Here is a 26,451-nt window from a genome sequence, read left to right on the forward strand (position 1 = left end):
ATCGACTTGACGTGAATTATTGTAACCTCATTGTGCGACTCGACTCGACAGCTCAGAATTGTCTGTTGAGTTGCAAGTCGGCTATCAGCGGCAGTAACCTTTTCGGGTGAAACATTCAGCTCAGCTCTCACTCGGCATAAAGAATTGATCATTAACCAACCACCGTACATCAACCCGTCTGGCAATAGCAATACAGAGCTGAGGGCATACAAAACAATACCTAGCCAACATGAGGATCCCACTAAGAAGCGCCTCTGCCGTCAGCCGCCGCCTCGGACGCAGGACATACAGCTCACCACCAAAAACCCTCCCCTCAGCCGTGGAAGCCATCAAAGCGCATCCTCCAAAGATAATACCAGACTACCTTACCCCGATGCCCTCACACCTCCTCACAACAACCCTCACAGACCTCATCTCCCCACAAACGCCAACCTCATCCTCTCCAAAGATATCTTCCCCGCCTATCTCTCTTCCACAGGGCCACCACCTCGTCTACTTCCCCATCCAACTCCCCCCATCAAAGCTCATCCCCGACGGCGCGGATCCCGATCACTCGCCTGGACCGCCGTTTACGAGACGTGTCTGGGCGGGTGGAGAGGTTATCTATGGGAAGAGATGGAGGGAGATGACGCTTAGCTGTAGACCTGTTGTGTGTAGGGAAAAGGTGGAGGATGTGAGCTTGAGGGGTAGGGAGGGTGAGGAGAAAGTGTTTGTGGATGTTTGGAGGAGGTATGGGATTGGTCATGATGAAGTTGAAGAGAGGGAAGAGTGGGAGATTGCGGAGAGGAGGACGTTGGTGTTTATGAGAGAGGAGGAGACCTCGACTTCATCGCCACCTCGTCTCATCAAGTGTAAGTTCCTATACCAACGATACAAGCATGCCATACTGATAGATCTAGACCCTCATTCTCCATCTCACTCTATATCCCTCACTCCCACGGCAACTCACCTCTTCCACTTCTCAGCCCTCTCCTTCAACGCGCACTCGATCCACATCGACCCCGTCTACGCGCAAGAGGTCGACGGTCACAGAGCCCTTCTTGTCCACGGGCCTCTTACCCTCGCGCTGATGCTCCACGTGCTAAACGACCACATCGGCCCAGCCTTCTCAGTCAGCAAGTTTTCATACAGAAACTACGCACCTCTCTATGTCAATGAACAGATGACGATTCATCTCCGCCAAGTCTCACGAGAGGACGCCGCCGAGGAACGTTGGGATGTTTGGATCGAGGGACCCGAAGGAGGCATGGCAGTCAAGGGTAATGCTCATGTTGCCCCGGTAAATACAGACACGTCATGATAGAAAGCATATTTCAAACATGAAAAGACTCGATTTGTATTCTAGAAAAATGCCGACAGGCTACAATTGACCAGTCCAACACTGGTATGACCCAAGGTAGACAGAACGCCCCTTTGTCACCCCTTCTATTATCCAGCATCCATCCATCAATTTTCCTTTTTCACATAGTATCACACAAAGATACACTGTCACTAAAACGCGACTCGATGTACGCCATTAGTTATTTTACAGAGTAAAAAAAAACATCTACTCGGCCCATCCAAACACCTCACTCAGGGCAAGGGTATTGCTGCGCAGACCTGTCAAGGTGACCAGAATAGCCACAAGGTCAAGCACCAGGAGCGTCACGCCCGCAAAGATGAATCGAGGGTTGAACACGCGGTAGAGCATCAGGTGGCGGCGCAACCAGCCAGCCCAGCTCATGGTAGCAAGGGCTTCAACGGCAAAGTAAGCGATAAACACACCCAGTCCGCGAGTCGCCGTCTCCAGCACTCCCCTCTGCTTAGGGCCAACCTTCCAAAGAGCGAGAAGAGGTACCGACGCCACAGCTAGGATCTGAGCGCCAAACGTGTTGAGAGCCAGGACAATGGGTGTCCAGGGGTAACGAACAGAAAAGAGCGGAATAAAGGCACTGTCCCACTGGATGCTGGAAAGAACCGCCTGGTGACCCGTCTTGAAGAAGTAAAAGTTTCCAAGAACGGCGAGCATGACGGGTCCGATCGGGTTCGTCTTGAGCTCGTTGAGGTCCAGCAGCTCGGCCAGCGTGAGGATCTGCCAGAACATGAGAGCAAGGGCACCGCCACCCATGGGCTTGGTAAGGAGGAAGCAGCCCAAGAGAAAGTTGAGGGGGAGCAACAGATAGCGAGCGCCAATAGCGTTGCCATATCCAAGAATGCTCACAAGAGGCCGGCCGTTAGCTCCGGCTGAAGACAGGATAGACACGCAAGGAGGCGCCCAGACAAAAGCGGTGCTTCCCGCAACAAAGGCCAGAGCGAGCACCATCTGAGCCACATAGACTCCAATCGTCTTGGGGGTTCCCTCAGGGAGTCTTCCTTCAAGCCAGCCTCCATTGTCTGCGGCGTCAAGAACCCAGTGGGCAGCAGCAAGGAAAAGACCTCCACGAAGGACATAGCCGATCCAGGTGGGTGCGAGACCCTCATAGGATCTGCTTGAGACGAGGAACGACTTGATGATGGCCGGAAGGGCAATAAAGACAACAAAAGGAATGATGAGCTGCCACGTCGCAGAAGTGGACGAAGTTGACGAGGCATAGTAGGTCGAGGTACAGTACGGCATCTGCTCCTCGCGGCAGAGCTTGGAGTATGACGCAAGACGACCAAGAACAATGAAAGCGACTGAGTGGTAGACCGCCAGGGTCTTGTCGCGACGAGACTCGATTCGGAGTCCAGCAACAGCACTGGCCACACCGAACGTGGTGATGAAGAAGAGGAGGATGGAGTCTTCCCAGATAGTGTAAGAGTTGGACGCGAACCCGATCGACTGGCTGACGGTAAAAACAACAGCCATCCAACCCCAGAAGGACGTTGGAAGAACGTTCAGGATAGTCTTGCCCACTTCATGGAGAGACGATCCGACGCCAGCCATGAACAGCACTGCCACTAGAGCAGCAAGGCCATCCCTTGGCTGCTGACGATACAGGCCGACTCCGGTGAGAACAGAAACAGTGAAGAGAATCTTGGGATCCCAGAGGCCCTTGAGAATGTTCCTATGAAAGACCTCGGCTTGGTCCTCCTCGTTCTCCTTGAAGGCCAGAAGCTCCAGCTTCTTCTCAGCGTAATCAAGCTCAGCATCGTTCAGGACAACATAGTCGTCTGCTTCATCTCGAGATGAATACATAAGAAGCAGGACAACACCGACACCAAATACAATAATGCCCATGATCATGCGAGGGACATCGAAGCGAGCCCAGAGATCCTTGCAGACCAGCAGAGTTCCCTCCTGGAACTTGGAGAAGGCGGTATAGATGTCGCGGTCATTCTTGACAATTTCGAGAGCAGAAGACCAGAGAGCGGCGGGCGACCCAGCCTCGTTGCTCTGTGAAATGCCCTGGGCCTTGTGGTAAGATTCTTGGTATCTCTCAATACCAGCCGAAGCGACACGCGACACGGCGGCAAGGTTGCGCCAGTCGTTACCCTTGACACCAGCAAAAGCCTCCTCGATGGGGCCTCCCAGGTTGTTGTAAGGAATAGGGATTCCCAGAAGCAGAGCAAGAGTCGGCACGAGATCAATCTGGTTCACGGGTCGGATCTTGGCGTTGGCTGGAGGTGTGGCGTACTCGGGTGAAGTTCTACCGAAGAAGGGCTTCTTCGAGTACATCCACAGCGCAGCCTCAACTTCATCGTCGCTCTCACCACCGTGATCGCCCTTGCTGTCCATGCCGTGATCTCCCATAACGACAAGGAGTGTCTTGTCGTCTAGGGTCTCAACAACCTTGCGGACAAACTCGTCCATCTGTCGAAGTTTGGCGCCCATGGCGGGATGATCAGGTCCGTATCGATGACCGGCATGATCAACACCCAAGCAGTGTCCAATAAGCAGATCCCAATCACCCTTACGCTTCGAGTCCAGCAAAGGGAAGATGTTGTCAATCACACCATTGTCAACGGTGTGAAGATCCCAGACGTTGAAGCTGTCGTATGCTTTGCTGATGTTGGGCTCAAAGTACCCAGGGAAAAGAGACCACCACGTGTCATCGCCAAGATGGGCAATCTTCTTGCCAGCATCCCTCAGCTGCATCAACAAGTTATCCTCCTCGATGGCCGTTCCCGCAAAGTTGCTACCGGCGTCAAGGAAGGTCGGCAGGGTTCCGGTGGTGAGACCCTTGAGCCTCTGCAGCGTCGTCGTGGGAGGATCGGCGATGAAGGGGCGAAGAAAGGCATTCTGAGGCGACTTGGAGGCGGTCTCGTAGAGATAGGGGAAGGCATTGTGGAAGTGGTGGGCCTGCTCCGGATCCTCGGGAACCGTAAAGTCGTAGCGAAGCGCGTCAACCAGGATGACAACAGCTCGATCAAAAGACTTGGGGTGCCAGCAGCCGCGGTCGACGCTCAAGTAGCCCTTTGTGTTTTCAATTGGAGGCAGCGTGCAGTTTGACTTTTCCTCCAGCACCATCCGGGTAAGGAGGAAGCCGCTGGTGAAGAGCCAGATGCCCAGGGCGTGGACGGCGAGTACCCAGACCCAAAAGGCTACAGCCCATCGCCAACGCTTCTCGTACTTCTTGGATCGCCTCTTATCCAGAGCTGCGCGTCGTCGCTCGAGAGCCTCGACATTCTCGTCGGCGGGAGGAAGGCCCTGGGTGGCGGTGGCAGCGGCTGCGCGCTGTGCTTCGCGGGCACGTTCAGCCTTGGCCCATTGTTCGGCGATCTTTTGGTGCTCGGACTGGGGTTGCTGCTTGGCCTTGGCCTTTGGTTTGGGGCTCTTCGGGGGCATCTTGGACGTCTCTTTCTTCGGAATCAGGGTCACAATGGCAATCGAACCGAAACCGTCGTAGGGGCCATTGGGTTGCCCACGCGGCGCAAGTTGGAGTGGAGGTTGAGAGAAGAAGGTGTTGGACGTGGCCTCGACTGTGAGGGACATGCAAGTAAATGCCCTGAGAGACTTTGCGTGGTGGAGCTTCCTGCATCGTTTCAGTGGAGTCTCTAGTCTCGGTCTCCAGGGGAGCTCCAAAGCAGGGACCCAATGATGTCAGTCTATTACTGCGCACCTCGATGGCCTCTTGGCAAATGATCATTCACCAAAGGGAACACACACTCAACGATCAATTAATTGTAGGGAAGAGAAAATAGGATTTCATTATCATCAGTCTGTACATGAATACGTATTGCTCTAGTACAAAAACACAATCCCAACCAACAGCTGTCCTTCTCAAGCCAAATTGCCCTCTCACTCTTTGAGACGTCTCAGTATGGTCGTTCATATCTATCTGCAAACACAAAACATGAAAGTCGACGTGGCATGATTCCATCCCTGAAATTCCACCCAGAACGCCGTTCAAATGCTTGGAACCTGTCCCAAGATGCATTACCTTTTTCAAACTTGTCGTCCCCTGATTTTCGAGATTGAGCTGCAAAGCGCCATTCTCTAGTCATACATGTCAACATTGGTGGTCGGAGGAATGTCACCAGCTCCACTGGCTCGTCTCCTTTCTTGTCGTCGTCGACGTCGATTGTCCGCTGCAGATCCAGCGTCGGTTGGTGGCCCGGGAGGTGCAGTTGGTCCAGATGCTATAGGAGGGGATGGAGATAGACCACTCCATGTGCCGTGGCTCTCCGGACCTCCCATACTTCCCAGACTCGAGACTGTCTGGCCTCCAAACGGTGTCATTCCAGATGGCCCAGCTTGCGCCGGCTGTCCAGAGTAGTAGGCCGAGTCCTTGGGTCGTCGTTGCTTGGCAAAGGACGGGTTAGGGGGAGATAGAGGAGCCTCTTCCGCTCCCATCTCGGCCCGCCGTTGACTCGAGTCTCGTCTGTATCGTCGCCGTCCATGAGTAGGAGATTCCAGTCCGGAGATGCTGCTCTCAGAGTCTCTGCGGCCGCGAGCGCGTTTCGCTTCTTCCTCTGTGAGCCGTCGAAGAGTCACGTTCCTTTCCTTGTCGTCGTGGACCTTGAGCTTGACACTGAGACTGGCTGGTGACGCATAACGCTCATGGGGTTCTCCGTCGTCGCCTGCCAATCTGATCGTGCTCCGTTCACCTGGTCTACTCTGGCGAGATCGATGAGGTCGAGAACCTGGAGATATTCCTGAACCAGTAGTCTCAGTAGGTGCCAGTGCAGGTGCAAGAATACCCTGAGGATCCGGTGGCATCGATGGCATAGAGGCAGGCTCGATGTCTTGTCTCGACCGAGATGCTCCCTGACCACTTGCCGCTGGAAGAGTTTCGGGTGGTAGCGTGCTCATTTCCGTAGGAGGGATGTAATTGCCACGAGGAGGCCGGGGTTCAATGGTCGACTCGGTCATCTCAGTTGACAACACTGTCTCTGCAGCAGGGTAGCCCGTCTGTCGCCTTTGAACAGGTCGGCGAGATGGCCTCCTCGTGGGAGAGGGGTGCCCGTCTCCAGTAAACCTAGACAGCGAGGTACCTGACCTCAAGTCCTCTTCGTCCCTGAGGCGCTCTTCCTCCTTTGCGTTTCTCCTGTCTGCCATCTTCTTGGCAAACCAGCCCATACCGAATCCACCAAATAGTCCCTTAGCAAATCCACCACTTGGTTTCTCAGGTTGTGGCCGCCGAGACGGGCTCACATAAGATGAATAATCCGATTCTTCGAAGACGCTACGCCGAGAAGGTGGTGGGCGACGTGCTGCTCGTGGCGTTACTGACGGAGGGGGAGAGCTCATCATGGATTCAGTTCCGTCAGCCGCGCTCCTAAGTTGGGACATGACGGGCGGTGGGCGACGGCTTCCAGAGGGTGGGATAAGTGAAGTTTTGGTGATATCTGGTTCCCTCCTGTGTTCCGGTGTGACTGTGCTGGTGAAGTCGGTCCTGCTAAGATCGGTTCTCGTAAACTCAGTCCTTGTGTAGTCCGTCATCGTAGGAGCACTCCGGCTTGAACGATGCCGCCGTGGGGTTTCGGTTGATACAGCCGTATACTCGGAATAGTCTTCGTCTCGAGCTCGATCCTTTTTGGCAAACAGTTTCCCAAGACCCAAGATGGCCAAGAACTTCGCGAATCCACCGCCTCCCTCTGCCTTCCTAGTGGGAGCCTCCGAGTACTTTTCCCCTGTCATGCCGGTAAGATAGCTAGCCGAGCCAGTCCGGGACGGGAGGACTTCAGGTCCGCGGCTTCGGTCGAGGGAGGGAGATCGACTGCGAATTCGGCTGCGGTCGTCTCCGTCCTTGTTCTTGTTTCGTCCTCTAGCTAGAGCCGCAAGTCCCGCCCCAGCGGCGAGAGGGCCCAACCATTTAGCCTTGCTAGTGTGACGAGTTTGACCAGTATGATCAGTCCTATAGTCGGAGAAATACTCAGACTCGGTGATTCGTGTGCGTGTATCCTCAGAGGGAGGCACCTCCGACCGCGCTCCACTCATGTAATACTCCCGTCGATCTGCTGATCTCCAACTCAGGATAAAGTAGAAGATGAGGAGGAAGAACATCCAGACAGCGTAGAGAATGAAACAGTATAGAGGTGAGCCGTACAGGGTGAGACCCAGTGGGACCTGGGCAATACCCAAAAGGGCAATCACCCTGCCGAACCATTGGTGGAGCATGATGCGGAGCGATCGGGACTTGGTGATCCTGAGTACTAGACGTCCCCCAAAAAGTTGGAGGAGGAAGAGGGTAAATATGGCGACACCGATTCCATGATGAGGGTTTGTAAGGCTTCTCTCGGGTCCCACGGCAAAATATCCGAGAACGAAGACGGCTATCAACATCAATCCGGCAAAGATGTTAACCTGGGCATGGTATTTGACGGCCCAGCCAGGACGGTTGGCGTAGAATCTTGCCGTCATGACGGAGAAGGGGATGAGGAAGAGGAATATTATCACGGCCATGATGGCGTGGGCTAGAACGAGGCTGTGGTATTGTTTAACCGTGGAAAATCTGTTTCCCATGCCTATGACGACTTGTTAGTCTTGTCTCCAATATGGGCGATGTAGGACGAAATACCATTGTATCGCATGGTTTCGTAATTGAGGCCCTGAAGATTGGGCAGTAGAAAGGTATTCTTGTCAAAGTCCCATGTTCCATCCCCTACAACCATGGTCTCCGAATCATAACTCACTGCACCAGGTGCAGAGAGTTCATCTGTTGCCGGCGCCATGATGGCGACGACGAGATGGAACGGGGTGTTTCAGTCAGGACGGGTATAGTGTCTCTCGATGGCAGAGAAGCAAAGATCGATTTGGAGAAGCGGATGTGGTCTCAAGACAGGAATGCTGTGGCTGTCGTCAACGATATCGTAGGGCCGTTTCGAAGATTGGAAAGCGGTGACGAGTGTCTTAGGCCAGAGAGCCTGGCGGACACATGTTGGTCGAGCGTGGTGTAGTCGTCGTCGTCGTCGTCCAAGATAAGGGGTTATTGATTATCGCAATCAATTTTGGGAGTAAGTTTGTGCGAGGAAAAGGAAGCTTGAAAAAGCCAAGCACACGTCACGGCGTAAACTAAGAGCGAGGTCCTCGGAGGGAGCTCTTCAAGTTCTGACCCGACTCGGTTGCTAGGACTCGTTGGTGGGGAAACGACAGCGCATGTGGCTGCTCGGCTGCTATCTTTGTTTTGTGGGGCGAATCCTGGAGTTGTGGCTGGGGCGTTCGTATTCTTTTTGTTGAGGTGGGCCTGTGGCTGAAAGGATATATCACGTGACCAAACACGTGCACCCTTCTCACCATCATGATTCATGATGGACAACCTTGTCATGATGTTAAGCTGCACAAATCATCAACACAATTACCTGCCTACAATTCTGCCGGCACGTGCACACTCTTTTAGAACCCTCTCCCAAGTTGGAAACTCTTGTCGTTAATCAATAGCATTGGCGGCCGACCCTTGTGCTCCTCCATTGTTTCAGCCGTGGCCCGAATCATCCGTTCCCATCCTCCTGCCTGAAGCGGCCACGCTCTCACAATGTTCAGATGATGCTAGCGCTTAGAAGTTAACTTACCTCTAACACTGAAAACACTAGGCCCTTGGTTTATTCCAGGATGCGGAAACAATTTTTCGTCCCAATGCAACCTGGTTGGTGATCAGTCGATCCTCGATCAACGTCTTCAGCCCCTTTCCATCGACAGATCTCTCCGCAGAAGCACCTGGGTTTATGCGTCTCTCACAATGATATAGGGCATTTCATCATCCTTAATTAAGGCAACTATACAATGAAACGTTTGCCTGCAGCACAGTGAGCCCCCTGAGGGCGGTCCCACTGTCGATTGAAACATGAGAACCAGGATTGTGGGATGAGATGCATCTTTGCGCTGCTCCAGGGCTGAAGATTCCCTGTACAGATCAATCGGTCCGCGAATCCTCAGCTTCAAGGTCAAGGTTGTATTCTTTGCCTTCATAGGTTGTACTGCATGTGAATCCTTCTCGGAAGCATGAACTAGTAGTCCCTTCATGTTATGAGATCCATTTCTACCCACCAAGATGGTGGCTTATAACTACTTCGGTCATTCCGTTTATCTTCGATCTATTCATTGATTTTCAACCCAACGAGCTTTCTTTCTCTACTCTCCCTGATTATCCTTGTGACTGACTTTCGAGTGCTGGCCACTTGGTTCGTTCGAAATGTTGACTTCTTCCTTGTTCACTGCCCTCGCGGCTTTGGCTTCGTCTGCCCACGCCTGGCTTCCGACCGACAACTCTCATGTCGGCCCCAACAAGCGTGATGTCACCCTATTCACTTATCCTCTGCAGCCAGGCTCAAACAAGAGATGGCTTCCCGGCAGCAACAAGATTCGAGGCGTGAACCTCGGTTCTCTCTTCGTCTACGAACCTTGGATCGATAGCCAAGAGTGGGCCAACACTGGATGCGAGGGGGAGAAGTCCGAGTTCGACTGTGTCATGAACAAGGGCCAGGATAGTGCAGACAAGGCTTTCCAGGAGCACTGGAAGCGCTTCATTACCCAGGAGGACCTTGATGAGATGGCTAGCTATGGCTTGAACACAATCCGAGTTCCTCTGGGATACTGGCTGAAGGAAGATCTCGTGGATGCGTCGGAGCATTTTCCCAAGGTATGGGTATCAGAGAGTCAACCAGAATGTCACTAACATCTTCAAGGGAGGGTTGGACTACTTGACCCAGCTCTGCGGCTGGGCCAGTGACCGAGGCTTCTACATCATCCTTGAGTAGGTAATATGTCCAAGATGATCGACTTTTCTAACATCAAGTAGTCTTCACGGTGCCCCTGGTGCCCAGGAGCCCAACCAGCCCTTCACCGGCCAATACGCTCCCTCGGTCGGATTCTATAACGACTACAACTATGGCCGTGCCGTAGAGTGGCTCGAGTGGATCACCGACATCATCCACACCAAGAACGAATACCGCAACGTCGGCATGCTGGAGATCGTGAATGAGCCCCTGAACTGGGACAAGGCGGTTGACTCTCTGCGAAACACCTACTATCCCAACGCCTACAAGGTAGCAAAAGACCCCTCTTTTTAAAAGCCAAATGCTCATATAGTTAGGCTATCCGCAAGGTCGAAGACAACCTCAAGGTCGCCACCAACGACCGCGTCCACATCCAGATGATGGGCTCCCTCTGGGGCAGCGGCAACCCCACCGAGTTCCTCGACGACACGTCCTTCACGGCATTTGACGACCACCGCTACCTCAAGTGGGACACGAGCGTCGAAGTCTCGCAGAGCGCCTACATCCAAAAGTCGTGCCAAGACGATCGCAACACCGACGGTCCCACCATTGTCGGCGAGTGGAGCATCGCCGTGCCTGATGATGTTGAGCAGACGGATGCTTGGAAGCCTCAGAGCCAGAAGGACTTTTACAGCAAGTGGTTTGCTGCTCAGGTTCATGCTTATGAGCAGCATACCCTTGGCTGGGTGTTTTGGACTTGGAAGACCAACCTCGGTGATGACTACCGTTGGTCTTACAGAGGTGCGTGGCTTTAACTATTGACAGGATTCTCACACTAACGATTTACAGATGCTGCAAGGGCCGGTGTCATCCCCAAGGACCTCAACTCTCTCCCAAGCGTCTGCTAGATGCCAGCCTTGGGGCGGAACTGGCCTTGGGTCGACAACAGCTCCTGCGGAGCATGTACACTATTTACTTCACACTCTGTCGTTCATGGATTACCTCGCTTACCGTTCCTTGTACATAAAGCATCTTACTTTGAATCATAGAATCAGCACATTAGAGCTTGAGACTGTATGAAGCTGACTTGCAACTATTATTACACCAACAAGAGAGAGCACAAACAAGACTAACCAATATGCACTTATTACTCGGTATTACCATTCTAACTCTCATAGGCAGTCATAGTTTTCTATCCAAGATGCCTCCACATTAATTACCTCCTCAACATTAGAACAAGCCAAGCCGCCAAGCGATATCCAGCAATGATGGAAATCATAATACCAACATCCCGTCCCATATGTCCCGTTGAATATCCATACTGATCCAGCACAGCCTGTCCATCGATCTTGCACTGATCCGCTAAAGGCGAGTCGTACATGCAGCGGCATCCATCACCGCAGCCGTACACACGCTCGGAGAACTCGTTGACCATCATGCCCTCAAAGACATATTTCTGGTAGTCCCAGTAGTGAAACACGTACTTGTAAAACACGTTGAGAATAGTGGGAGGCACCATGAATCCGCCGACAGACATCCACAGACCATTCGCAAAGGCCACGAGTGCCAGTGAGATAACGAAGCTAGGGAACAGCGACGTCATGAGCACGACGAGCGACTCGGCCGCCAGAAGATCAAGGAACAGCCACATAACCCAGGTGAAGAAGGCAGTCGCGGTGGGCTGAAAGTTGGACAGCCAGTAAGAGATGACGGAGAAGAGTATCGAGATGAGGAACAGATACGGGATGCCGATGAAGAAGTTGGACAGGATCAGCTCTGTCGCTCCGTACAGGCCGTTGTGGTGCTCCTTGACGTACTGCAGCCTGTCCTCGAGGAATGCCGGGACGTATGCGACTGCCATGAAGCTCATGAATGCGGATCCGAAGAAGAGGGCGTTGATGAAAGGCTGGATAGACTCCTGGTCTGGGTCGAGGCGCACCCACACGGTACCCATCATGATGGCGAGACCAAGATACATGGCCAACCGGATGCCATAGGCCACCACGTCGCGGTAGCTCTTGACAAAGCTCCGATGAAGAAGTGTGAGCGTCAGACTCGGCATGCTTGGCCTTTTCTCAACAGCTTCGATGCTAAGGTTGCCTCCAGCCGACTCAGCCGCTGCGATGGCGTTGCTCAACTCAATTGCTTGTCGAGATGACTGCCAAGCTACCTGAAGCTTGTCCAGCTTACGCGCCGCCTCTTCCCTATCCTGCGCAAAGTCAATGTTTACCAGCTCGAGGAGATGCTCGGCTGGGTTAACGTATTGCGGCAGTGCAGCGCCAGCCTCTGCATAGTAAGTCGCAACATCCGCCACAGGACCAAAGTAATGCGTCTTTCCTCCAGATAAAAGCAACAACTTGTCAAACAGATTAAAGGTCGAAGTGGAAGGTTGATGGATGGAGCACACGACGACGAGGTTGTTGCGCCTGGCGACGGCGCGCAGGTACCGGACGACCTCGCAGCTGGCGGCTGAGTCGAGGCCGCTCGTGGGCTCATCGAGGAAAAGCAGCTTAGGGCTGGTGATAAGCTGGCTAGCAACGCCGACACGGCGCTTCTGGCCACCAGAGATACCCTTGCGGATGGGCGTGCCGATGAGTGTGTTGGCCTGGCCGACGAGACCGAAGGATTCCAGGAGGCTGTCGATGCGCATGAGGCGTTCGCGCTTGGGAAGGGAGCTATCAACCACGTCAGAGAGATGTTCATGGTATCAGTCATGGGTCAACAAACCTGGTGCTGGCAAGTCGTGAAGAAAACTCGAGCGTCTCGCGCACAGTCAAGGATCCGATAAGGGCATCCTCCTGCTCAACAAAGCACGACACTTCTCTAAACGCCGCTCGCGACAGGCGACTCCCATTAACGAGAACTTCAGCCTCGACATCGCTGGCGTTTGTCGGCCGACGAGCTAGGACGTTGAGAAGTGTCGTCTTGCCACAACCTGAAGGGCCCATAAGGGCGCAGATCTCGCCTAAATTCGCAAAGCAAGTCAGCTACTGCTGTCGGTGACGGGTGCACACAAGCTCAACTCACCTGCTTCAACGACACCCTCGACATTGTCGACAATAGCCTTTGGCTCCTTCGTCTCGCGATCCTTTACCGTAACCGTAACACCGCGCCACGTAAGATTCTTGACTGTCGTGTTAAACAGATGCTTCTCTGCAACAGGGCGCTCTTCGAGATCCATGGTGGGCTCAAGGTTGTCCATGAGGTAATACTGATCAACCCTCATGGGGGAAGAAAAAAGAGAGCGGGGGAGAGACGAAATATATAAAGGGCGATCGATCTGCCTGGGCAACGAAAATTATGTCAAATTTGGGAACGGGAAGGGCGGCGCAAGTGAGACCGCTAGCTCGCAGCCAGGTGGCATCCACACGATCTTGGAGATTTGATATCGGATCTCGGGGTGGTGTTTAATTAGAATTTGGTTCAAAACCTCTTGATTTTCACCCATTGACAGCCGTAACCAAGTCTATATAATGCTATTCAACGGACTCTTCTCAGTACCTCTCTTTCTTTTATCGAAAGATATTCAAATTACCCATCAAATTTTCCAGGCGCAAGCAAAAAACCCCAGCTGAGGCATCCCAAAATCTGACATGCGTAACACAGACCCATGCCCGCATTCCTCAGCTACCGAAGCCAGGCATTCAACTCTGCAGCGTGTAAGCGCGTCCCCCGGACCAAGTTACCAGAAAGGAAATGTCCCGTACCAAGATAGGCTCTCGCCCAGCATTCCTCGAATACAGCACGAGGCCGGCATCCGCCCCCGAGAACCCAGCCTCGATTGTGGAGCCCGGTGCCGTTCCCGCTTCGGGGACCTGTGACCTCCTTGATTCGTCCGTTTATTTCCCTTGGTCGGCGACTAGGGGACTTTCCAGGTTGTAGGGCTGAGGCGCGAGGTCGCCGACGGCCCAATACGCAGTGAGCGGCAACTCTCGTCGGTCTCGGCCGATGGCAGCGTCACAGCCACTCCTACCGCTGTAGTGGTACGGATACTCTTGTCTGATTACAGTAGGTGCCGGTAATCCGTATTGTATCATTCGTCTAATTTAAGCTTGCTTTCACTCAGTAACAAATGGGGCTCTTCATGCTTGATCCATCCTCATGTAAGGTACCAAGGGAAGTATCAATCCTTACAACCCAGTCATTCCATATCAACCGGAATAGCAAAGACGCCCTCGGAACAAGCCATTTGTAGTTCTATATGAATTTAATATCAAGTGTTTAGTGAAGTACAGTAAATAGTCGTCAACTTGTGAATATCTGCATGGCCCTTAACGCCTCTTTCAAACTGTCCAGAGTCTACTCCCAATCAATACCAGGAACACTTCCTTTTGTCTAATAGCCATCCCATAAATACATGCCAAGCAAATGTCACATTAATATCCCAAGCCAATCAATGCCTTTTCCATCTCATAACAGTCATGTCGAGCTCGTAATCACCCTATCATGCCTGACAATCCTGGCATGCTCTGCATGTTCTCAATCTCGTTGATGATAGAATCGTCGGCTGCAATGCTGTTCAAAACCTCCTCCTGAGTAAGACCAAGCCAGTACTGGGGTGTCATCTGCTGCTGCTTCTTGGCCCTGTAAATCTCCTGCGCAACGCCCTTGACCTGGCGTCCGGCGCGGTCGGCGTTGCCCCAAACTTGAGAGATCTTGGAAAGGGCCCCAATGTTGAGGCGGATCTGCTGGCGAAGGTTGTCGTCGTCGTGAGGAACAAAGTAGAGAGCCCACTTGCTCAGATGCACAATGGAAGAAAGCGTAATCACGCAGGTAAAGAAATGCGTATGAGAAAGCAACGAGACGCGATGAGTGATTAACTTGCTGATCTCGTTCGCCGACTGGATCGTATGTTTGGTGTGGGCGTTGAAAGCGTCGCCAGAAGGAACAGGGGCGTGAGGCGCGCAAGAGTTAACCGGGCGAGTCGAAGAAGAGTCTAATTGTGAGTGTGGTTGATGAAGAAGAAGCGATGTGGCATGCATCATCATATGAGCTTGAAACATCATTTCGTCTAGACGGCCGTCTTTGTAGAGGGCATCCTGTTTCGATTCTGGGAGATGCAGGCGCCAGTTGGTAAGGAGCGTTTCGATGCGAACAAGATTCTCGTCGTCGGGCCCGTAGATTGGAGGAACCCGCATGAATTTCCCCAAATTTCGAGCACATTGAATACGGTAGGCAAAGGATGAAAACTCGCGATCCTCGCCCGAAAAGTCGATATCGTCCATGTCTTCAAGATACATGGGCTGCGGTATGTCCTTGACACGGCGCATTAGCATGTGAGGCAATCAGAGAGAACGAGGTCGTCATACTCCTGAAAGATACTGGTATTCCTCGCATGGCAACGCGACATCACAGGGTTCATCAAAAAGGAGGAAATTGGTGCTGCGATGAACGCCAGCAATCATTCCGTCCACCACATAGAGGTCCCACCACGTCCGTCGCCAACTCTCTTCAAGCACCGCCATTCCACGGCCATGAAGGGTAGCAAACGGGCGGGTGTTGAGCCCAATTCGAACAGCCAGGCGCTCAGCATCGGCCAAAATCTCCCGTGCCTTGTCTTGGTGACCTTGTCCATCAAGACCAATCAGGAGAAGGAGCAGGGCTTGCACCAAGAATCCATCCTTGGAACGATTAGAATCGTACGCAAGACGGCGGGCTTCTTGGAAGAAACTGGCACGATGCGGACACGAGTCGATGTAAAGCGACCCGATCCAGCGCATGGCAGCCAACAGTGGCTCGAGGGTGGTCTCTTTAGCGATGCGAAGGAGATACTCCTTGGGCAACACAAAAGGGTGGGCGGCATGAAAGTGGCGGTAAAAAGAGTCGAGGCAACGCTCAGCTGGTGTTGGCACAGGGACCTGCGCAGGAATAACACCCTGGTGGTGGCTCAAGGCCAGCTCTGATGCCTCGATCGCAGCTCCATCCGTCATTCCATAAGGTCGAAAGAGTGAGATGTCGCTGTTGCCATTGCCATTGGAAGTCAGGGCAGGGTCAAGGAGAGAAGCAGAAAAAGGAGATGCCGCCAGGTCATCGGTTAGAGCAGGGTTCAAGCAAGTGATGGATCTCATCGAGACTGAAGTCGCGGGCGCGAGGGACACTGGGCCGTCGCCGCTGCTGGTAGATTCTCTTGCGGGAGACGAAGCATGTCGCTTGTTAGGATTGCGCGCAGTGCCGCGACGCGGGCCTTTGTAACCGCGTCGCGAGGCGACGTAGATGCATTCTGAATTGGAGCTGGTGCAGCGAGAACAGGGGTTCTTGCCGTCGCACTTAAGATGCTTACCACGCTGTTGGGATTGTCAGCAAGTTGAACATTGCATCAAGCTGGCGCGTCATGATTCAAGGGCAACATACACAAGCAAGACAGGCTGCTGGGACAGAGGGAATGTTGGCGCGAGACTCCGTCCCAGCAGAAGGCGACGCCGATGGGGATGCCATGCGATCGAGGCCGAGGATCAGTGAGTTGGGAGAGGCGGAATTGGATGGTGGGTCTTCGGGGCTGGAGAAGGCATCGTCTTTGCCGCCATTGGAAGGCGCTGGCTGAAGCGAGGTTGCGGCGTCCATTACGGGAGGATACCAGATGTAGGGGGTATTCGGCAGGCCGGCGTAAAACGTGTAGGGCGAAGCTGATGATGAAGGATGATATGTATAGGATGGAGATGAGGAATAAGAAGTGAAAGTGATCTGAGTCGCGGAGGAAGTACCCGGACCACTTGCATGAGGGACCGACTTCATGAGGAAGGCGCGCCACCGGCCGGGCTGTCGGGAGTCGGTTCGGGCTTGTTTGGTGTCGAGGCCGATTGAGCGAGCGCGCAAACACGGGGTACAAGTGCCTGAGCTGGGAAAAGCTTGGGGCAACTTGTATATCTGGTAGGGACGTTCGGGGTTTGAGTTAATCGGTGGTTGATCAGATAAGAGCTTTGAGCTGATGATGTGTAAGCCTCTTGCTTAGATATTCGAAGGCAATGGAACCGGTTACATACTGAATGTGTTCTTTTTAGGTGCGGTCAATCCGTCCGTGTACGTGACTGTTGAAGCAATCGTGTATGTACAGAGTCTCGTGGTTTCAAACGGCGATTGACTCTGAGTGTGGCTAGAGCTGCAGCCACCTGGAAGTGTATATGTAGTTGCTCGAACTGATGGTGATGATTGAAAGAATGGATGAATGCTTCAAACATCATGAGAACATCTGGGATATCTCGACATCTAATATCTCTCCTGGAACTCCCCCGAACCCATTTTAACCCTAAGCCCAACTACCACCCATTGGAGCTATCGTCGACCCTGGCCAACCACATGCACCCCTGGATCCTCACTCAACTAGACTGTGAGATTGCCAAACCCCATGGCGCACGCAATTCAAGGTGTCAGGGTCTCTCGGCCATTAGACGGACGTTTTCCCATCTGGGAGTGGAGGCTGGGGCGTCCAGCACCGCCCAACTTGGCGTCCGCCGTTTGGATGGATGACCCCCCCATCCATGCGTGCGTCTTACATGGAAGATGCAACTCCAGCCCTAGTGGGCTCTGGCATCCTCATCCCCATCCCCCATCGGCCGCCTTTTTCCAAACCGCTAGGTTGGGTCCCTTTGTCCCGCCGCCCCAGTATCCTGGTACCGTAGCTTCTGCAACGTGCCACTCGTCGTGGTGCCAGGAACCTGGAACTCGTCAAGAGACGACGAGCGATGGCATCGGCTATCGCCGTAGCTCTGCGCGCCTATGCGGGGCAAGGATCCTTCTGGCGAGAAACACAACTGCTTTCTCGGACCTGGGCCAACGAACTGCCTCGGTTGACTTCAAGAGACCAACTTCACCGGGGAGGGGGTTGAGCTAGCGTATCCAGAATGGCGGATGTACGAGGGGAAGCCTTCACCTCGTGGCCGAATTGTCGGGGCCGCCGCTGTATGCTGCCGGTGACCTTCTGGGGCATCATGTGAAGCCTTTGGATGCGTTGAGAAACCTGGATGCAGCTGTCGTCGCTACACATTCGACACATCGGCCATCAGCTATCACTACTGCACATTGAACATCACCGCCATCAGCTATCAATACTGCACATTAGACATCTCCGCCATCAGCTATCACGACCGCACATTCGGCACGGCAGTCGTCACCCTCGGTTCCCTCGTGGCTGCATCTGAGGCCAGATGGGCGGGCGCCATGATTGTAGGACAGGTGAGCTTGAGTCACCCGGTATAAGCGCAAGCGGACATGATACTCATTCAAGACGACAACCAAAGCCTCCATCCGTGTTTGTCTCTGTAAACGAAAAAAACGCCTATGATGTCGGCGTGGATGCATGCATGCGTGTGTGCACGCACCGTCTTGTCCCGTTGTACCGGCGGCTATGCATCTAAATCTCGGTGCTGGGGGGGCTGTGCCCTCTCAACGTCAACAACGTGGAAGTGAAGCATCTAGACCCGCGATCGAAAACCCTCTATTCAAAATATTGGTACGTACTGTCACCGCTATTCTGCGTCTCTGCCGGTGAAGCTGTCTCCATCTGGACATCGGTTATCTGCGAGATGCAACCCCCCTTGCAGTTTTGATTTGAGCCGACGCCGACATTTGGTGGTTGACGACCTTCGTGATTCCGCCTAGATCATGTTTCTGCCCTACGCAGCAAGGGAGCCTGCCCCCGGAATGAGGGTCTCTTTGACGAGGCGGGCCTCTTTAGCGCATTGGCAGCTGCTTGATACAACGTCGGGTTGGTCAGTATCATCACCCATTGAGTCCTTGGTGAGAATTGGAGAAGCAAGGGGTGTACATATCTTGGCTGAACAGGTCACCGAAAGCGGAGGTTAAGCCACGCCTGTCGGAATAGATGCTTGATCAACGCGTCAATTCCAGAGAAGCAGCACGTCGCCTCGACAACTGTTCAGCTACTGTAGTTCATCAAGCCCAGGCCCAAGCTTTCGCCAAGTAACGTCTTGCATTCATAGGTCGATACAGCCTCAAGCCACGCTCCCGGTGCGGCTGAGACATGCAGCTAGCTGGTCGTTGTCCATCCACAACAATCACAGGGCCCAAACCTAGCAAAAATGATCCTTCCCGCGTCAAAGGAACATCAATCTCTGATATATCCTTGATCCCGGAATCACCGTCTGCGTGTAACATGCCTTTCGTGTCTCTATGCAGGATTTTTCGTTTCCCACTCTGGCGGCTCCAGAGGAATAAAATTCACCCAACGAATAAAGACGATGGAAATGTAGGAGCCTTCGGTCCGCCGACAGGGTTCACTAGAGCGTCCTGTCGCAAACGGCCGTGATGTCATGCATGGCGTTTGTTAGCGAAATGCGGCACGTTTCAAACATGGAAGATGAGCGGTCTGCTTAACAATTTCTTCAGCCCCAGGCCAAGACAAGAGAGCATGGGTCAGTTGGCAGTCTCGAACTAAGGAATAAGGTGAACCAAGCTTCTTACAGGCGCGCCTATTCTAGAAGGAAGACCAGGCGAGCAAAGGTGAGAGAGCCATCTATCTTGTTGAGAGCCTGAGAGTATTTCACCCACACCTATTGATTGACGCGTGAGAGATTGAAGACATCAGCTAGCCACAGGGACAAGGACAATCCACAACTCAACCAAAATTCCAAGTTCACTCCTCCAGAAAGATCCATTATCAAGGCGTAACTCTCATCTACTTATAGATCTCATATCCTTTTTTAAGCTCATTCTTAGTAACTTCTTACAACGAACCATGCCCACCCAGCCAGCATAGGCAGATCTACACGGCATTGGACGATGCGACATAACCTCAGCGACCGCAATCAAACCAGGGGGATATACAGGCCAAGGTATTGAGTTGTGGCCAATCAAGCTCTTGAATTGCTCCCCTTTACCATCATCAGCCACGTCCACCTCGCAGAATGCTTCCTGTTCTGGCTTCAGTGGTGATCACTTCTATCAGCCCTATCCTCGTCCCTGTCCACAATTGGTACTGTACCCGATGGGCCAGATACCAAAAATACTTTGCAGGGATAGCATGGGGAGGGGCAGTCAAAATAAAATAGACATTTCACCAACAAAACAGGTGAAGAGTGACCATCTATTACTGTCACTGCTCTGTAAGCGCTGTGCATTTTGCTCATCTCTTACCAACAAACCCAGCCTCCGCCACACTTCAACACCCATCTCAACCTCAACCAAGACCCTCTGCCACACGCCGCCCTGTCCCTTCTGCGACGTAGCAGAGCGAAAAAGGGCTGAGTCTGTAGGGCAGACCATGGATCCCGTCTCCCTAGCCGGCTTGGCCATCGGCGTCGCTTCCATTGGCCTACAGGTCTATACAGGATGTATCCAAGGCACGTCGTCTAGCTTCAGCACAGATGTAACAATCTCCTAACTTGCAACTTTGACTGCTTCAGGGATCCAGCTTCTCGTCACGGCCCTGGGCTACGAGGATGACTGCAAATATCTCAACCTGCGCCTCCGCATGGAGCAGCAGCGCCTCTTTGCCTGGAGCGAGACGTCCGGCCTGCTTGACCTAGATGCGAAGAACCAGGACAAGATCCTCAACTCCAACGTCTTCAACTTGCACCGCCAGACGGTGCTCGACCTTCTCGTGCAGATTCGCTGCCTCTTTGATGAGTTTACAGAGTATCAGCGGAAACACAACAATCTCTGCACCGTCGAGGATCATGATGGCATCTTGGGAGCCCCTGAAAAGGACGCCAAGCTGGCAAACTACCCCATGACGGAGAGGAAGCGAGACTTTATCAAAAAGGCCATGCTCGGGCTCAAGACCAAGTCGGTCGAGGGCATCACCAGACTACGCTGGACGTCGTTTGACAAGGCTGGGTTTGAGAGGCTACTTGCCAAGTTTTCCATCCTCAATGATAACATGACCAACCTCCTCGACCACTCCCTCCAAGTCGAGATCAGGAACACCGTACAGGACACCAACCGAGGTGTCTTGCTACTGCACCACAAGATCGCCGACTTGAGCCACCTCGTGCTGGCCCTCAAGTCCCAACTCGATGCTGGCAGCCCTGGTGGCCCGTCTTCCATGTCAAAGCTGGAGCGAGAAGCCAACGCTGATGCACTGAGGCAGTTGTCAAGGCTGGCCAAATTCAAAGCCTTCAACGAGACTATCGACCCAAAATCTGAAGGCCCCGCCGTCGTTGATGAAGCCGCCGCAAAGTTCCTCGAGCTTGCGAAGCCAGGCCATCAGCGCAATCTCTTCGTGCCTCGCTACCTCATTGAGGTAGACCCCGAAGTTGATGAATCGGACGAGCCACGATGCGAAGCTCTCATGAAGACAGCAGAGGGGAAGAAGAAGGTCTGGATCGAGTGGAAAGACTACGATAACCCGGGGCCTCAGCCAGGATCCCTATCCAAGGCCGACATCATCGAGAGAGTTCGGAAACTTGCCGCGTTGTTGAATCATAGCCCAAAGCCCGAAGCCTTTCGCACTCCCCACTGCTTGGGCTTCTTCGACAAAGCCGATCCCAACATGCCTGAAGATGATGTCGATATCCTCGACCGCCGACTGGGCCTCATATTTGAGCGTCCATCTGACGATAACCTCGATACCACAAGACCCCCGATCTCGTTGCGTGAACTTCTCCAAGACCCAAAGGTCCGCAAACCTCGAGTCACTGAACGAGTCCGTCTCGCACACGCCATCAGTAACTGCCTCCTCTACCTGCACGCCGTGCACTGGCTGCACAAGGGTCTCCGAAGCCACAACGTGCTCTTCTTCCTCACGCGGGATGGCCACGTGGACTACTACCAACCATACCTCTCGGGCTTTGACTTCTCTCGCCCTGGTGGCTCTGACGAGATGACAGATGCCCCGGGCGACGACGCGGAGCATGACCTATATCGGCATCCCAACGCGCAGTCGAACCGCCGACGGGAGAGGGAGCGCTCCAAGAAGAGCTTCGATATTTACAGCCTGGGTGTCATTCTTGTCGAGCTTGCGCACTGGCGACCCATCGAAGAGGTGCTAGGTATCGATATGCGACGTGCACGAGGTCGCCCTGATGTAGTGCGAAAGGTGCGGGATGCTCTCCTAGCTGAAGATAGAGTCGCGGCTGTGGGTGCAGATATGGGTGAGAGATTCGAGGATGCGACTCGACGCTGCCTGGCTGGCGGAGAAGAACTGGGGCTTAGAGATGGCGATGATGAGACCGAGGATGAGGTTGCTGAGCGCTTGTCAATCAAGTTCTATAAGGAGGTTGTGAAGCGATTAGAGGACGTGGTTGTGTGAGCGTCAACAGCTCTAAACAAAACGATATACAAGACTGGGACGAAAAGAGAGAGCATGAAGCACAAAACATTGTATAATAAGTCTATCGAAAATTCGTTGCATCATTAGTCGAGTGACGGCAAATCCAGCCTCATTCACTCAAACGACCCTCAATTAGGTGGCTCGTCCATTAAACGCCGGAGAAAGCAATTGAATCCCAAGTTCTCCAGGGACCGCGATTAACAGCAGCAGTCTAGGCACTCGAAGCAGCAGAGTCCAGCGCAGATGCCGCAGCAGATGGCCTATAAAAGGTTAGTTAAGCTCAGAGAAGAGGAGGGTCATTTGATCCTTACACCACCGTCACCCTTGCCTCCTCGCATTCCCATGGTGGGTTGATTCTCCATGGACATGGGCTGAACCGGGCGCTATCAACGAAATTCAATCAGTAAAATGTTTAAGGGTAAATGAATGCGCAGATAATCGGATCTGCGCATCAATGTCTTGGTAACGCAGCCAAGCCCGGAGGCCAAGCCGGAGGAAACACGCGACGTACCGGCTGCTCGGCGTTGTTCTGTCCGGCCGGGAACGCGGCGGGAGCCGGCTCGCGGGGCATTTGCATCGGCGAAGTCGAAGTAGAAGTGGGCATGTTGATGATGGTTGATGGTACAGGTATCGTTTTGATAGAGTATTCGAAGGCAAATGGGCCGGATGTATGCGAGTGATTTACAAAGTATGGATGCAGAGGAAACAATCAGAGCTGTCACAAAGGGCGCGGGCCGTTGATTTAATAATGTCTTGGGTCGGCCGGCTGATGCAGGGTTCAACGTTCGGCGTGCGCGGGTCTTGGGCTCGAATTGGATCCCCTCTTCAAGCGAGGCAAGGCAAGGCGTTCGGCATCTGGGGCTAACGGGGGGATCGTCATCGGCACATGGGTTTTCAACTTCTACAAGATCCATGCCTTCTAGGGCAACGCCTGACCAGGCCAGCCTGTGCCGTGACCTCCGAGGGTCAGCAGGATTCCCCATCAGGCATGTTGGCTGCTGCAGGGTAGCACGGCAAGTCTCGCCATGACTTGAAAGATACACTCTCCCACGGGGTCATTGCTATGGTGGTGAGAGCCCCATGCCGGGTACCCATTGACTCAAATTGTCATGTGGCTGCTGATGGCAGATGCGAACCACCCAACGGCGTGCCCGACGCCCTGCATTAGCATCCATTGGCAGGTCTTGTCAAAGAAAGAGCAGCAACAAAGAGAAAAAGCGAAAGCGAAAAAAGCAAGGCCCCCTGTTATCGGACCATGACGTATGCCTGACGGAGCAACTTTGTCATTTCGTGGAGTGTTTGCAGGCTGTCCCTTGCTTTCCCATGTGGAGCGCGAATATTCGATTCGGCTCTTGAAGAATACGATCTATTTCTAGAAAAAAAGCCCGAGCCAGAACCGCTTTTTCGGCTTCGCGGCAAAGCCTTTTACACACAAAGAGCCACAGCCGCGCGTCTTGCCAAGTCACAACGATAATAGTTCGGCCGAGAGACTGGTTCATGGCGGGTTTCCTGGACCCATAGGGCTGAGCCTAGGGTAGTTCACCTCAAGGAGCAAGTCGGATCATCAGGTTGACGAACCGACAAGTGTAGGTTAAAAATACCGCATAATTCAAGGCAAATCTTGAGATAGGCTTTTCAGAGACTCGTGTCAGATTCATGCTTATCTCATCAAGTATTCTTCTTCTTCGAGTCAACTGGTTTTCCGCAACCGGTCGAGTCGTTGTGGCGGCCGCGTAAATGGATCCATAGCCTCGGCCGTATTAGGAGGCAGTGCCACAACCTTGAACGAACTTGTCATGGAGTCCAGGATTAAAAGACACCAAAAGGCTTAGCAAACACGCGTCAGCTAGCCATGGCCTCGAGGCTTATCGCCCCAAAGCAGCTTTGCGGAAGACAATTCCCAGACCGTAGCAGCATTTGCCGAGGATCAAGCAGTGAAGTCATCGCGACAGCCACCACAGCCATGACTCGCTTTTTAGTTCTGGAGCATGGGCCAAGATGCCAGGCAGACAGTGGGATTTCTTAAAGAGCATCATCGGGAATGTGAAATGGATATTGAGCGGTTTCGGAGTCCAAATCATGGGAAGCAGAGGGTCACCGTTGAGCCGCTTTACTATACTGACAGATGATCTGAAGATAGAGCAAGTTCAGTAGAAACTCATAGTCGTCACTTATACCGTCATTGCTACCCATTTGAGACCCCTTGGGTGAAGATCATGCTTTTCTCCTACCCATCAAACGCTCCTTAAAGAGCTTCTTCTCAAGAAAGGTTCCGTCTTCCTTGGCACCCAACCTCCCAAACAGCCCAAGGCGTCCCATCTGGAATTGGTTAGAAACCCGGAAGTCTATTATCTAGCATCCTCGTATGGATGACCCCCTGGATGACACCTACGAGCGTCTTGTGTAAAGCCTTGGAGATGTCTGCGCGGCTTTGACTTCGACCTAGACTTGTGCCGGTGCCACGAGCATTCCACTTCGTGACAGATGCTCGCGGGCTGTTGTCGGCGTTGTGGAATTATCATGAGCTGATGATTACACCATGAGTACAGGGCATATCTTTGTTGTCTGTAAGACGGGAGATACTATCCTGTTGCCTGTTACACATCCCCTGACGAAGCCAATCAAGGATGTACGGTCTGAGCCTCAATCAAGATATTGATCAACAGTTACGGCTCTACATTCAAGCAAAGATCATCACCTCTCTCACAAGGAGGATATCCACAAGCCCCGTTGAGCATGGGCAAAACGGTACTGCATCGGGAGAAATGTGATTACTGGAAGCCGCCTGGCCGCTCGCCAAGTCGGCTACAGCCTCCCCACGCACGTTTAATACGCAACTCAAGGTTGGCCATGACGTTGAAGAAACCCAAACGCACACGGGGAAGCTCGAGATAGAGTGCCGGGACGCTCGTCCCGCTCACCCACGAAACGTGAACGGCCGGGCCCAATTGGCCGCGAGGGCATCCCAAGCCCCAGATATCACATATCTCGCATGACAGCCACGTTTATCTGGGCGACCGTTTTCAGACAATATTGACTAGTTGCGTTCCTTGCATCGGACCACTCTCGGGAGCTGAAACATGACGATGGGGCTGGGTCTGGACGTGAACTGTATCGGGTTGATATCATTAATCGCGTTGGAGATGGAAGCAGGTATAATAGACGGCCGTCACTTACACGACTTTGCATCTGATTATCCATACCAAAGCAATTTCACAAACAAATAAACAAACAAACATCTTTAACACAGAATAAACACACACAATGGTACAAGTCACAATCCTCGCGGTCCTGGCCGCCTTTGCTTTCACTGGCGTCGACGCCGGCCTGCACAACCCCCTCGAATGTCTCATCGAGGCATTCTGCCCCCATACCGAAGACCCAACACACCCGCCCGTTCAAACCACCAAGGCCGCAGCTGTCAGGGACGTGTGGAGCTTGAAGGCTAGCACTCCCGAGTACACGGAGACGGCCCCTCCTCCAGAGAAAGACCTTGATCCGGAATGCTATAATGTCAAGAACCCCGGCTTCGAAGACGCGACACTCTCCCCTTGGAAGGTGTCAGACCCTCGGTCCATTAAAGTCCAGACTTCACGTGGAAGATACCAAGCCCAGAGCGGTAGAAAATTCCTGTACGTTTCTCTGCATCTCTCTCTGAAACTCCCACTAATGAGACGCGATAGCCGTTTTACAGTTAATGATCCCAAGGTGGAGCTGAGCATCAGCCAGCAACTACACGGTCTTGAGCCCGGCAACCACTGGATCAACTGGGCCGACACGTGGACTGAAAAGAACAACACGGGCGCGTCCGAGTGCACAATCAAGATCAAGCTTGACGACGAAGTCATCTTGGAAGATCATCACTGGGTGCTCGACCCCTTCTACTGGGGCGGCGGTTCCTTCATCAAGAAGATTGCCTCTCCCGACCCAGTGCTCAGCTTCAACTTTCTGTGCCCAGACGCGCCCTCAGGCGGTGCCGAGTTTCTGATGGATGATATAACTGTTTACCCTATTGGTACGAATTGTAATGGCGAGGAAGTTTCTGATCTTTAGCTGGCGAGGCGTTGATGGACAATACTGGCTTTTAATGAATAATGTTGGTGGTTAGTAGTTTCTAAGAGGCATACATTCTTAACAGGTTCCTCTCCATGTGGAGTGGTTTATGCAAG

The 26,451-nt window shown here is 53.1% G+C and overlaps 8 protein-coding genes across 8 annotated transcripts; 4 read left to right on the top strand and 4 right to left on the bottom strand.

Annotated features, from left to right (window-relative positions):
- Window positions 1–229: 229 nt before the first annotated feature.
- On the top strand, window positions 230–1,300 carry NCS54_01031400 (MaoC-like domain-containing protein; the record flags this gene model as incomplete). The annotated part of the gene is made up of 2 exons (XM_053155628.1): window positions 230–851; window positions 900–1,300. The coding sequence occupies 2 exons, from the start codon at window positions 230–232 to the stop codon at window positions 1,298–1,300; spliced, it is 1,023 nt and encodes a 340-aa protein (XP_053011603.1).
- A 246-nt stretch (window positions 1,301–1,546) lies between these two features.
- Window positions 1,547–8,076, bottom strand: NCS54_01031500 (GPI ethanolamine phosphate transferase 3; the record flags this gene model as incomplete). Its single annotated transcript, XM_053155629.1, has 3 exons — window positions 1,547–4,934; window positions 5,409–7,869; window positions 7,923–8,076. 3 exons carry the CDS (start codon window positions 8,074–8,076, stop codon window positions 1,547–1,549), a joined length of 6,003 nt encoding a protein of 2,000 aa, XP_053011604.1.
- Window positions 8,077–9,533: 1,457 nt separating this feature from the next.
- Window positions 9,534–10,964, top strand: NCS54_01031600 (Glucan endo-1,6-beta-glucosidase B; the record flags this gene model as incomplete). Its single annotated transcript, XM_053155630.1, has 5 exons — window positions 9,534–9,980; window positions 10,027–10,094; window positions 10,140–10,386; window positions 10,434–10,857; window positions 10,906–10,964. The coding sequence occupies 5 exons, from the start codon at window positions 9,534–9,536 to the stop codon at window positions 10,962–10,964; spliced, it is 1,245 nt and encodes a 414-aa protein (XP_053011605.1).
- Window positions 10,965–11,272: 308 nt separating this feature from the next.
- Window positions 11,273–13,282, bottom strand: NCS54_01031700 (ABC transporter domain-containing protein; the record flags this gene model as incomplete). Its single annotated transcript, XM_053155631.1, has 3 exons — window positions 11,273–12,731; window positions 12,784–13,021; window positions 13,084–13,282. 3 exons carry the CDS (start codon window positions 13,280–13,282, stop codon window positions 11,273–11,275), a joined length of 1,896 nt encoding a protein of 631 aa, XP_053011606.1.
- Window positions 13,283–14,492: 1,210 nt separating this feature from the next.
- NCS54_01031800 (Zn(2)-C6 fungal-type domain-containing protein) lies at window positions 14,493–16,788 on the bottom strand (the record flags this gene model as incomplete). Its single annotated transcript, XM_053155632.1, has 3 exons — window positions 14,493–15,311; window positions 15,366–16,340; window positions 16,408–16,788. The coding sequence occupies 3 exons, from the start codon at window positions 16,786–16,788 to the stop codon at window positions 14,493–14,495; spliced, it is 2,175 nt and encodes a 724-aa protein (XP_053011607.1).
- A 3,484-nt stretch (window positions 16,789–20,272) lies between these two features.
- NCS54_01031900 (Protein kinase domain-containing protein) lies at window positions 20,273–22,261 on the top strand (the record flags this gene model as incomplete). The annotated part of the gene is made up of 2 exons (XM_053155633.1): window positions 20,273–20,351; window positions 20,415–22,261. The coding sequence occupies 2 exons, from the start codon at window positions 20,273–20,275 to the stop codon at window positions 22,259–22,261; spliced, it is 1,926 nt and encodes a 641-aa protein (XP_053011608.1).
- A 218-nt stretch (window positions 22,262–22,479) lies between these two features.
- NCS54_01032000 (Hypothetical protein) lies at window positions 22,480–22,970 on the bottom strand (the record flags this gene model as incomplete). Its single annotated transcript, XM_053155634.1, has 3 exons — window positions 22,794–22,970; window positions 22,594–22,665; window positions 22,480–22,542 (listed from the first exon to the last, which is right to left on the bottom strand). Exons 1-3 carry the CDS (start codon window positions 22,884–22,886, stop codon window positions 22,480–22,482), a joined length of 228 nt encoding a protein of 75 aa, XP_053011609.1. The 5' UTR covers window positions 22,887–22,970.
- A 2,576-nt stretch (window positions 22,971–25,546) lies between these two features.
- NCS54_01032100 (Hypothetical protein) lies at window positions 25,547–26,335 on the top strand (the record flags this gene model as incomplete). The annotated part of the gene is made up of 2 exons (XM_053155635.1): window positions 25,547–25,914; window positions 25,966–26,335. The coding sequence occupies 2 exons, from the start codon at window positions 25,547–25,549 to the stop codon at window positions 26,333–26,335; spliced, it is 738 nt and encodes a 245-aa protein (XP_053011610.1).
- Between the last annotated feature and the right edge of the window lie 116 nt (window positions 26,336–26,451).

This window comes from Fusarium falciforme, chromosome 8 (assembly GCF_026873545.1).
Source record: "Fusarium falciforme chromosome 8, complete sequence".
In the NCBI taxonomy this organism is placed as follows: domain Eukaryota; kingdom Fungi; phylum Ascomycota; class Sordariomycetes; order Hypocreales; family Nectriaceae; genus Fusarium; species Fusarium falciforme.